The sequence below is a fragment of the Bombyx mandarina genome, chromosome 11 (assembly GCF_030267445.1).
Source record: "Bombyx mandarina strain Sakado chromosome 11, ASM3026744v2".
In the NCBI taxonomy this organism is placed as follows: domain Eukaryota; kingdom Metazoa; phylum Arthropoda; class Insecta; order Lepidoptera; family Bombycidae; genus Bombyx; species Bombyx mandarina.
The window spans coordinates 9377622-9390608 of record NC_143218.1 but is presented as its reverse complement, the minus strand read 5'-3'; the positions used below and the strand labels follow the sequence as shown (position 1 = coordinate 9390608).

At 40.6% G+C, this 12987-nt stretch overlaps 1 protein-coding gene across 1 annotated transcript; it reads left to right on the top strand.

Annotated features, from left to right (window-relative positions):
* The first annotated feature begins 6373 nt into the window (after window positions 1-6373).
* Window positions 6374-11153, top strand: LOC114242221 (uncharacterized). The gene is made up of 3 exons (XM_089730894.1): window positions 6374-6534; window positions 8865-9079; window positions 9636-11153. The coding sequence occupies exons 1-3, from the start codon at window positions 6528-6530 to the stop codon at window positions 11010-11012; spliced, it is 1599 nt and encodes a 532-aa protein (XP_089587020.1). The 5' UTR covers window positions 6374-6527; the 3' UTR covers window positions 11013-11153.
* Window positions 11154-12987: the final 1834 nt, after the last annotated feature.

Here is a 12987-nt window from a genome sequence, read left to right as displayed (position 1 = left end):
ACCGATTTCTGGCGTGGCGACGCATGCCGTGGCGACGCGTCGCCATGCGCAATCGACTATGCGATTCTCTCCCACTCGATCCGGCGTTAAGCCATCTCTCTCGCTACACTGAGCTCGGATACCTATAGTGTATACTCCGTAGTGTATACAGTGTTGTTTGCTACAGTACATATAACCTGTGTTTTACTTGAAAACAAATTATTTTTTCGTAATATTTTATTTTATCATTATGACATTTAGTTCCTATCACAATCTGTTCTTTTCTGCATATTACTTCTACAAAATAATGTCGATGTTTCACATCTGCCAGGCGTCCTGTGACGGCTCACATTTTTTTTTCTTATATTTCATTGCATTCAGGGCGTTTCATGAATAAAACAAAGTGAAACGAAAATCTAACATATTCGATAAAAAAAAATCGATAAAAATAACATCACGAACTCACCCCTCATGTTGAACTTACATCATTTACGACAGTGAGTAGTCGCCGTAGCTAAAGGATAATATCAATACCCATTAATGTCTGCTTCGATACACGTACGTATTTGAAAATGAAAAAGTGTGCCGATACTTCGCGCTGGTGCAAATGTATAAATTAATAAACAATAATGTGGCTTGATTTCATTGAATCCTATCCTGCTAGGGGTGGACTCCGCACTGTCAACTGTCTCAGATGAATCTCAGATTCCAATAGAGCTCGTAATTGACAGCAAACATAGTATGCACTACGCCCAAATAAATGTATGTGATATAATTAAACCTACTTTTACGATGAAATCTCGCATTTTTATTGTTCTTCTATTATAATATTTTCGAAGTTCGAAGAAGTTTCGAAGAAGAACCTTCTTACTGGTGGTAGGACCTCTTGTGAGTCCGCGCGGGCGGGTACCACCACCCTGCCTATTTCTGCCGTGAAGCAGTAATGCGTTTCGGTTTGAAGGGTGGGGCAGCCGTTGTAGCTATACTGAGACCTTAGAACTTATATCTCAAGGTGGGTGGCGCGATTTCGTTATGGGCTCCAGTAACCATTTAACACCAGGGAGGCTGTAAGCTCATCCACCCATCTAAGCAATAAAAAAAAAGGATATTTATTATTCGAAGTTACGAATACAATACAGTTCTCGTAGTCACATACTACTAAGGCGTTATTTGTCGACATTTGAATATTGTTCTAACTACATTTATATATTATATTTAAAAAAAAATCTAGACTTCATTTTACACAGAACGAATGAATAGTATCTTGAGATCTAAAAAAACGCGAGACTAGGCCGTAAAATTAGTTTTAATTATATCAACAATTCGCGAAAACCGAAGAAAATACGAAATGTATATAATAAGTGTGTGTTTAGTATTAGATATAATCGCAATAATATATAATTTTTATGAATGAATGAATTTATATGAATATTTAAAAAAATATCTAATATTTAAAAAAAGAAAAAGAAAAAGCACTTGCCCGCTGAGTTTCTTGCCAGTTCTTCTCAGGACGGAGGCTAGTTTTTGTGAATTGGCGGTAGTTCTTTTTGACGTTCAACAAGTATGTACTTTCATTTATGTTTAATAAAAACATTTTTTTTTATTTGATTTGAATTCATTTCATTTTATTGTTCTTGTAGGTAGACAAGCGTGCAGCCCACTTGATGGTGAGTGTTTATCGCCGCTCATGTACTCCAGCAATGCCATGGAGATAGAGCCATGCCACAATACCGTTAAGTATTTCTCCACAAGCTTCGTTTCTTTTTCAAAATTACTTCATGACATTACAGACAGATACAAACACCACTTCTGTAATAAAAAAATGTCTATATTTAACTTGTAAAAAGAAGCGGAGTCTATCTTTGGCCAATATTTTATAAGAAACCTTTAAGCGGTAGATTCAATTATATTATTATGGCTTAACGTGAGAGCCTCTTACGGCGCCTACACATGTTTAATATCTTATTTCTGTCCCAAAGCAGCGTTACGTTTTTCTTTCAAGATATGAGTGTTTTTGTAACATTTAATTTGTATTGTGTGTTACAATTTTTATAATTTTGATACGTAGCAACAGATGCTATTACAATGATTTATATTTGTGAACAGTATCTAAATAAAAGCAGGAAGAGACTGGATGACCACTGCTAAAGTTTAGGAAAAATGGAATTCTTTGGAGGAGGCTTTTAACCTGAAGAGGTCCACATTAGAAGTAGATTAAATTGCATGAGTAATAGATTTATTATGGTTACTCAGTAACATAATTATTAAATACTAAATTAATCAAACTCTATCTAATTATTGTGAAATCAAATAAAGAATCAAATAAATTTATTACTAGTGGTAGGACCTCTTGTGAGTCCGCACGGGTAGGTACCACCACCACACCACATTATAGATGAATGTCAAAGGCGTTTTAAGTTTTTTTAGTTACTTCGAACAAATAACTAATTTTTTTTTTATTCCTTATGGTTGGACGAGCTCGCAACCCACCTGGTGTTAGGTGGTTACTGGAGCCCATAGACATCTACAACGCAAATGCGTCACCCACCTTGAGACATAAGTTCTAAGGTTTCAGTATAGTTACAACGGCTGCCCCACCCTTCAAACCGAAACGCATCATTGCTTCACGGCAGAAATAGGCAGGGCGGTGGTACCTACCCGTGCGGACTCACAAGAGGTCCTACCACCAGTAAGCTTAGTTTTTTATTTATTTTTTTATTACTTAGATGAGTGGACGAGCTCACAGCCCGCCTGGTGTTAAGTGGTTACTGGAGCCCATAGACATCTACAACGTAAATGCGCCACCCACCTTGAGATATAAGTTCTAAGGTCTTAATTATAGTTACAACGGCTGCCCCACCCTTCAAACCGAAACGCATTACTGCTTCACGGCAGAAATAGGCAGAGTGGTGGTACCTACCCGTGCGGACTCAAAGAAAATAAAACAAAATAAAACCAAAGAAACGAACAATGGTATAAGCTTATGTCAAGTAACTGTTGATCGACAGATTTATATAACAGTGCAAAGTAGTAGCCAAATCCTAAAATGCTTCATAAAATTTAAATGAAATGCACTTGATACTGATAAAAACGTATTCCGATTGTGACAGCCGGCGACAACAATCTGTTGTCAAACGCGCTTTGACACTATCGCTGCTAGAAATTTTGTAATGATAAAGGAAAACTGTCGATGACAATTCTTCAAAGGAGAAACGGGAAATCGTTCAAATCTCATATGTATTAATCTTGTAAGTCATTTTAATCGTTGATGTGGATTACCTAAATGTCGTTGTCACGAGCAGAATTTCAAACTGCTGAGTACTGTTTATCTCGAATTCAATGTTATGTTTTCATTTTTTTATCGGCACGTCAGAATTCCAACTTAACTTCAGATCTACATATCGCATATACGGCGCTATAACATCGCTTATGAAAATTATGTAATTTTTCAGGAGAAGCGTTGAAAAATTCAACATCTTAATACAATTATATAGTTCTTCTCGACTAAAGAAATAAAATGATAATATTTAAACTACAACTTTACACGTTATTATTAAAAGCAAACATCTCACAAATAACTATTAAAGAATAGATTTTTTTCAAACTCAGCTCAGTTTTAACAAGAATCGCAAAAGTGACATTGTAGCACCGCATGTGCGATATGTATATGCTTTGCAACATTTTTTTTTATTCTTCAATTCGCATGGATGTAGTAACAACATCTTTACTTTATATCACGTGGGCGGAGACACGTGATCAGCAGTGGGATAAAATCAGTGCATATTTTTAAAAACAAGTCAAATTATTTCTATACGGAATTTCGCAAAAATTTGAACAGACAAACAGAAATAATACTATAGATATAGATAGTACAGATTTCCTATTGATATGATTTTCAAGGTTTTTATAATAGAATATCTAATATTAATATTCTACATGTCCTACACATATCAGTTTTGAGACTAGGCAGGCAGGTTGCTAATGCCTTTCTCCGTATTATTATTGCGTTATCGCAATTTTAGTTTGGAATATGGCATTATTTATAATAGTAAAAGTAAATATAAGTAAATAGGAGGAAGAAATGAAAACAATATTTACCTATCCCTAATACATATATCGCATAAAGCCAACTTGACTGATAAACTCCCAATTATCAGAAAAAAATTAAACATTTAACAATCTGCTCCTGATTAAGAAAAAAGAAACAATGAAAATATTTTTATAGTGTAGCAAAATTATCTCTTCTAGTGTAGAAGGTCTTCCTTCGATAACAAAAATGAGAGTAACAATGTCCCCTCTATATGTAAATCCATTACATTGGCAACCCTGACACGACATCTTTCAATGCAATGACAAATTTGAGACTTCTACAAAACTGCAGATAACATGCGACGGGGCATCATCCGTAATAACATTATTATGTAAGTCTGGGTGTATTAAGGAGGGAATTTTAATCTCAGTCAAATATTCCAGTAACAGAATTGACTGATAGAAACCGTTGGGTCGCGTGATTTCCTACAATTGACGATAATATCAGTAAATTCTCTAGTAAATGCCAGAGTATTCGCGAGTGATACTTGTGTGCAAGGACATATCGATTATCTGAATTGCGACTGACCGCTGAAACGGATTCTAGGGACGGTTTCACTAAACCATTTCTTTGAAAATAAATAATATTGTGAAAACGGAGACCAGTTATTAGTATCGTCATTTTATTCTTCCAGAATTTTCTTTTTTTCCTACCTATTCGCAGGTAGCCCAAGAGGCTACGCTCGTGTACTGGCTGCGATTGTGTACTGGCTGGGACGCCGCCTTGGGTTCTGGAGGCGGAGGCGCTCACCGCTGACTATCAGTGGCGGGCTGACCTTCGTGCCCGAGGCGTGGCGCGTCCCAGCCCCAATGTGGTCAGAGCGCGGAGGGCCCAATCTCAGCGGTCCATGCTGGAGTCATAGTCCAGGCCGCTGGCCGATCCTTCGGCTGGTCGTAGGACCGTCGAGGCGATTCGCCCAGTCCTTGTGGACTGGGCGAATCGTGACAGAGGAGCCTCACTTTCCGGCTCACGCAGGTGCTCACTGTGCATGGTTGCTTCGGTGAGTTCCTGCACCGGATCGGAGCCGAGCCGACGGCAGAGTGCCACCATTGTGGTTGCGACTTGGACACGGCAGAGCACACGCTCGTTGCCTGCCCCGCATGGGAGGGGTGGCGCCGTGTCCTCGTCGCAAAAATAGGAAACAACTTGTCGTTGCCGAGTGTTGTGGCATCGATGGTCGGCGACGACGAGTCGTGGAAGACGATGCTCGACTTCTGCGAGTGCACCATCACGCAGAAGGAGGCGGCGGGGCGCGTGAGAGACGCGCAAGCCCGCCGCCGTCGAGCGGGGGCCAGGGAGGCGGATCTCGCCCAAGCCCTGGCCCTTTAAGTGTTTCGGATCTCCTTCATATGTCGGTCTGGGGACCGGAAAAGGGGGCCTAAGAAGACGACGTGCAAGCTGCTCTGCACGCGTTTTACGCAAGAGCATCCGGGTGATGGAAGGCTGGCTATCCTCGACCCACGGTGGTTCTGACCCAGCGGGGTATTCCGTAGGATAACCCATTCTAACCGGCGCCATCTAGGTGGGCTCCGGATAGCCTGCCGATCGAGATGGCTGGTGGTCGTGGCGCCGACGACAGCCAGTCCGGCGTCCCGAGGGGGAGGGTGATGGGAGAGATGGGCTCCGCACTAAGCGCTTCACTCTCCCCCCTTTGCCTTTTCATGAGTTCTGTCTCATGCGAGTTGTTGAGCGACAAGAGGCTTAAGTCAGTTCGACTCCGACATGCCCCGCCCTCCATCCCCAGGGGAGGGCGGAAGTCCGGCGATTTCCTACTGACAAAAAAAAAAAAAAGAGGCTACGCTCGCACGGGTAGGTGAGCTCACAGGCTTAACCTGAGAGAATTTGCTAACACTAGCAGAATCTTCTTATTGCTGATTAGGTTCACTCTCCTAACAATCGTTCTCCAGAAATATCACTTTTAGTCGTTCCAGATTACCCTTTATTCTTTTGGATGTTCTCGTATTCTTTCTTCTTCTCCATCGCTCGCTCATTACTTAGGATCGTGACTCCGTTTCAGCTTGTCGACCGCCAGCCTCCATCGGCTCCGGTCAGTTGCCTGGTGTAGTGCAGCGCTAAGGTGATCTGCTGGTTTGCCCGGAGATCTGGTCGGACCAACGTTTGGGCCTATTGGGCTTTCTCGTATTAATTCACGTTTTAAGCTGTATCCAGTCTCGTGCTGCCTAACGCCAAACTTTGTAGTTTAAAAACTATAATACTTCGTCACCCGTTTACTAATATAGTTTCGGTAAAACAATTAATAGCCTTTACGGAATCGGACCTTAATGTTTGATAAAGAGCTGTCGATCGACAATATCTCCCGTGTATCTATCTGCCTACATAATTCCTGACGTTATCACGTCTTCGAGATACGGTGCTCTCGATAAAATTGATGGTTTTACCAATTTCTGTTTTATTTTCTGAGTAGATCGCATCGGACGCATTTTTGGTAGCGGTCAACATGAACAGTAAGTTTTAATATTCTCAGTAATTAACGGCTTAGTTAAATTAAACTAAATTACTGTACTTGTTTAAGCATTTGATCATAGTTACCTAAAAGATATGTAAATTCAAAAACACCTGACAAAGCTTCCGTTGTTTGCATGTTACATAACCTTAGACGTACGTAACTTATTCGAAATTAAAATATAAAATATGATCATTAAGGTACGCAGCTAGCTTTTTTAAATTCCAAATCTATACTAATATTATAAAGCTGAAGAGTTTGTTTATTTGTTTGAACGCGCTAATCTCAGGAGCCACTGGTCCGATTTGAAAAATTCTTTCATTGATAGATAGCCCATTAATCGAAGAAGGCTATATACAGGCTATATAACGTCACGCTAAGACCAATGCAAGCGGAGCACCAATGGATAATGTTTCAAAATCGGGTTTTTTTTCTCTTTTGAGAGCTTTCACTGCGTGCGCTGCGGAAACGGTTAAAGTTTCGCTAAAGTAATGTATGGGAGAATTGTCCCCTTTTAAAGATTCTAAAATAGTCCTCGACAGCACATGTCTATATATTAAGTTTGGCTCAATATAACGTTTTTTATGTTAAACAAATTTGTTCTAAAAAAAGCATTTTTTGTGAAGGTGTTTATATAAAGATGATATTAATCCTTATCCCAAACACCCAAATCACTTCAAGATAGACTTTGACAATTATAGATGTTTCTGGATTTCTCCAAGATCCTATCATCAGATTTTCATGTAAACAGGATCATTCGGGAAGTCTACCCTTTCGAACAAAAAAAAGATAAAAAATTATCAGAATCGGTTCAAGCATTCTCGAGAAATCGGTGAACATACATAGATAAAAAATTATGGTCGAATTCATAAGTTCCTCTTTTGAAGTCGGTTAAAAAAGCGCGATTTTGGTACCCTAAATAGCTCCCTAACATTCTATAATTCAAAATATTTTCACTTTCTACGTAAATGAAGAGGCGGGTAAAATTTAGCGTTATGCTAAGGTAACTATTCCACGCGGACGAAGTCGCGGGCAAAAGCTAGTATAATATAAATGACAATGTTAACAAAATAACGGTAAAAGTGTAATTCAGATAATTTAGTTTTTCTTTTCTTTCTAAAACTATTTTTTTTACGTTGTTAAGTTGCATTAAGTTGCGTACGAATATCAAAACAATTTCCATATCGTCAGTGACTTTCTGACACCTCCTATCTGACTATACACCAATTTTACAGGAAGAACAATAAACTGATTTATTTTCTCTTCGTGAGGTGTATTTAAGGCCCCTTGAAAAATAGCTATTATTATGGCCTATACTTTATTTTATGGAAGTACTATCGTCTGTCTTCGTTTTCGGAAGCGGACCTAACACCTAGTATAATTAATAGAAGCGTTCGTCGATAGGTGAAAAATGTTTAGATAAAATTGTAATATCCAAAAAAAAAGATAAAATTGTCCTAATGTACCTAAGATCGTAATCGTTTTCTTTCCCTACCTAATCGTTCGTAGCTAAGTGGCTACGCACGCAGACCGGTAGGTGAGCTCACGGGCTCAACATGAGTTACTTGCTTACACTAACCCTAGCAAGAACAGTGCTTCGTTGAATCTACTAGCGGATCGGAATCACGACCCACTGAGAAGATCCGGCGAGAAGCTGAGTAGGTTGTGTCTATGGGCTAGTTCGCACGCCGAACTCTTCGTCGTTATCGACGAGCTGGACGAGGACGATGGCCCGTGCTTGGGGGTCCTAAAAGCACCGAGAGTGAACCCGGGGCATCCAACAAGACATGTTTTGGCCGACGACGGCTTTGCGTAGCCTCGTCGCGGTCGGATAAGTAATTAGCGGCAGCCACGATAAGAGGGTTTTCGAGTCGCGCCACTTTGTCAAAATAGCATTCTGACGCTTCCTTAAGATACCTACGTATCGTTACTAGATTTAAGTCGACGTTAAGATCTCCATTCCTCACATACGACGGTGTTCCAACGGCTATCCTGCAGAAACGGGATTGGATGACCTGGAGAGAGTTAATGTGTGTACGGGTCGCGTGAACGAACACTACACTTGCATAGGTCATGACGGAATGTATGCAAGTTTTGTGGAGTATTGTCACTTTGTTATGAAAGGACGACTTACTTCGCTTGCAGATCATAATAATATCATAACTTTATAATCTTATTAACGTATAAAAAACTATATTAAAAAGGAAATACTATAATCGTTGAGGGTTTACGATAATGGATAATGGACACGAGAATTACTTATGATCATAGAAAGCACGCTTTTTGACATACAATTATGTACGTCAATATATTATTTTGTATTGATTCCAGAAGCCTTGTGGCTCCTGTGTTGCGCGGCGGCGCTGGTCGGGGCCTCCGCATTCTCAATAAACTTGAGACAGAACCCGGAGACGCTGTGCATCGGCCAGGAGAACTTCCTGAGGATAGCCAGCATTGAAGATTGTTTCCACTACTTCCAGTGCTATGCTGGCCGATCATATCTTATGCGATGTCCAGAAGAGACATGGTTTAACGAGGCAGAGCAGGTTTGTTATTTTGACTTTTAAAATTAATTGTTTTTAGAGTTGGGTTTTTTTTTTATTGCTTAGATGAGTGGATGAACTCACAGCCCACCTGGTGTTAAGTGGTTACTGGAGCCCATAGACATCTACAACGTAAATGCGCCACCCACCTTGAAATATAAGTTCTAAGGTCTCAATTATAGTTACAACGGCTGCCCCACCCTTCAAACCGAAACGCATTACTGCTTCACCGCAGAAATAGCCAGGGTGGTGGTACCTACCCGTGCGGACTCACAAGAGGTCCTACCACCAGTAATTACGCAAATTATAATTTTGCGGGTTTCATTTTTATTACACGATGTTATTATGCCTTCACCGTGGAAATCAATCGTGAACATTTGTTGAGTACGTATTTCATTAGAAAAATTGGTACCCGCCTGCGGGATTCGAACACCGCTGCATCGCTCCATACGAATGCACCGGACGTCTTATCCGTTAGGCCACGACGACTTCAGTTTTAGAAAACAAATAATTTTGAGATCGAAGCGGCGGTGTAATAGACCCGGTTATTACTTTATAGGTTTGCGACTGGTCGGACCTACCAGAGCGCTGTGCCAAAGATGAACCAGAACCAGAACCTGAACCAGAGCCGGAACCTGAACCTGAACCCGAACCAGAACCCGAGCCTGAACCTGAGCCGGAACCAGAACCGGAGATAGAACCAGAACAAGAGCCTGAGCCAGAATCTGAACCCGAAGAACCCGAACTCGAACCCATTGATTCTGAGGAGAACCAAGTAGAAGAACCAGCGCAGCCTAGTGATGAAGTCGATGAAAACGATGAAGGGTCCGGAGAAGAATGGCAGGAGGATGCCGTTTGGCGTTTTGTTAAATCTTCTCGCGTAAGACAGGAAGAAGTTGAACAAGAAGACGATCAAGACGATGAAGACGAAGAAGGCACTGATACTGTGGAAAATGATAATGATGACAATGAGGAGGATGATGACGAGAATGAGGATGAGGAAGAAGCTGAAAAACGCTCGAAGAGATCATTGAGACAAGAAGAAACTGAGGGTGATGATGAGAATGAGGATGATGAGGATGAGGACGAGGATGAGGAAGAAGTTGAAAAGCGCTCTAAGAGATCATTGAAACAAGAAGAAACCGAGGATGATGATGATGAGGAGGAGGAAGATGAGGACGAGGAAGAAGTTGAAAAGCGCTCGAAGAGATCATTGAAACAAGAAGAAACCGAGGATGATGATGATGAGGAGGAGGAAGATGAGGACGAGGAAGAAGTTGAAAAGCGCTCGAAGAGATCATTGAAACAAGAAGAAACTGAGGATGATGATGATGATGATGAGGAGGATGAAGACGAGGATGAGGAAGAGGAAGAAGCTGAAAAGCGCTCGAAGAGATCATTGAGACAAGAAGAAACCGAGGGTGATGATGACGATGAGGATGATGAGGACGAGGATGAGGAAGAAGTTGAAAAGCGCTCTAAGAGATCATTGAAACAAGAAGAAACTGAGGATAATGATAACGATGATTATGATGACGAGGATGGTGTCGAAGACGATGACGAGGAAGAAGTTGAAAAGCGCTCTAAGAGATCATTGAGGCAAGAAGAAACTGAAGATAATGATAACGATGAGGATAATGATGAGGATGATGTCGAAGACGAGGACGAGGAGGAAGTTGAAAAGCGCTCTAAGAGATCATTGAGGCAAGAAGAAACTGAGGATAATGATGACGATGAGGATAATGAGGATGATGTCAATGACGAGGACGAGGAAGAAATTGAAAAGCGCTCTAAGAGATCATTGAGGCAAGAAGAAACAGAAAACGATGATGATGATCAAGAAGAGATTGAAGATGCGGAGGAAGAACTTGAAGCCGGAGAGGAAGAATTAAAAGAAAAGAGCTTCATTAAGAGGTTTTTTAAATTTTTCGCTTGAACCGGAATATAGCAGTCAAAAGCAGTTCCAGTAGGAATGCCAACTTGATTTGCTGAGTGAATAAGTAATTAATTTAATTTATTAATTTAGATGTTAGGATCACTTTGTGCAATTTTGTAAATATACTGTAATCAGTACGTATATACTATTTATTTTGTCCTAAGGACATGACTTTTTTTTATTGCCCTTGTAGGCAGACGAGCGCACGGCCCACCTGATGGTGAGTGGTTACCGTCACCCATGGACTTCAGCAATGCCAGGGGCAGAGCCAAGCCGCGGCCTACCGCTTAATACTCTCCACAAGCCTCGTTTGAAGAAAGACATGTCATAGCGCTCGGGAAACAACGTGGAGGGGAGCTCATTCCATAGCCGGATGGTACGTAGCAAAAAAGACCTGTGGAAACGCACTGTGGATGACCGCAGTGGCTCCAGGTAGTATGGATGAACTCTACTCCGGTGGCGAGGGGTGCGATGGTAAAAACGAGATGACGGTATCATCTCGAACAATTCGTTGACGTTGCTCAACTACTCGATAATTGTCACTTCTAATGTTTGTTGGTGACAGGTATTATGTAACTTTTACAAGGTGCATAGAGCTTCAAGTAAATTCTGGGTGCTTAGTGCGAGTTACGCTTCTCGATCGCGTAAAAGTTAACTCATTTTTGCATGGAGTTGTAACAGATTGCCGCTAGGGGCGCTGTTTCAACACGCACACTGGTTAAAGATTCAACTTCATCAAATAGGCGATGGGTGCGCTACCTATTGTACCTTTGGGTAATTCTGATGTTATGTTAGCTCACGATAGACATTTAAAATAAACAATACACCTAACAAATATACAGCGCTTACTCTGTCAAGACAGCACCAGAAAAAGATCAAAAAAGTTATTTATGCAAATTTATTTTAAGTATGCTCCATTAGAAACGAATAATCTATTCATCAACAATTTTTTAATCGCTTTTTCCACTATTGAGTTCTGTTCACACTGCGAATGCTACACACACAAAGGTTATGTGTGTGTACATATTGTTGAGTTTTTGGTCAAAATTTCAATTTTGGTCCATCACAATGATGGCTTGATGTGAGGGATACAAAATCCAAGATTTTTTTCCATAAATCTGGTCTTTTTCATTGAATTTGCTCTCCGCAACTATCGCTCGATTAATATTCTTTATTTATCGTTTTACCTTCCGGAAAGAATTCAGAGTGCCCAATATTACGATAGTCAAAGAAAAAAGTCAAAATGACTTGGCATGGTTTTTCAGTTTTGTTTAAGTAGGAAGGCACCATTTTGAAGCTTGTTTGCATGTCAACACGTAACCCCACGTCTCGTCACCAATAACAATGGGTTTAATGAATGTTGGGTCGACATTTACTCGTTCTAGTATGTGCTGGGCGATTTTTATGCGGTTGTTTTTGGAGGAAATTCAAGTCTTTTGGGTCTAGCCGAGCAGCAACATGTTTTATACCCTAGTAATTATTTATATATGGTACGGATCTACTATGGAGAAAGAAAGTTCGAAAAAATGATGTACTATTCAGCGTAGTTGATAAACGAATAATAAAAAAGCATTTCGTCTTCATACTAACCAGAGAATCAAAGTTTTTCGCCCACCATTACGTTCTGCATACGAATTTCACATTAACCCTGCTTTGCAAGACAAGGACAGAGCATAATTTCTGTCTCAACCATAACCTTCACTTACATTTTCATTCCTTAACCTATACGTTTAGTTATCATCACGATACACTCGGTTTTAATAGTCTATTCTTTTCTTAATTACGGCATTTGTATACATAAAACACGGTCGCACCCCACTTAATACCATGAGAGACCTTTACTGAAAGAATTGTATCAAGCTTCATTACAGTCGGATGAATTACGAACACACAGGGAGTGCTCTGAGGAATTGTTTGAGATGATTCCAGCATCTCGTTTTTGCCATCGCACCGCCCGCCACTGGAGTAGAGTTCA

What these genes read in the sequence shown, in the direction of transcription:
- LOC114242221 (XM_089730894.1), top strand. An exon ending in GGTTTAACGAGGCAGAGCAG is followed by an intron (nt 9,080 to 9,635) that starts GTTTGTTATTTT and finishes ATTACTTTATAG; the next exon opens with GTTTGCGACTGGTCGGACCT.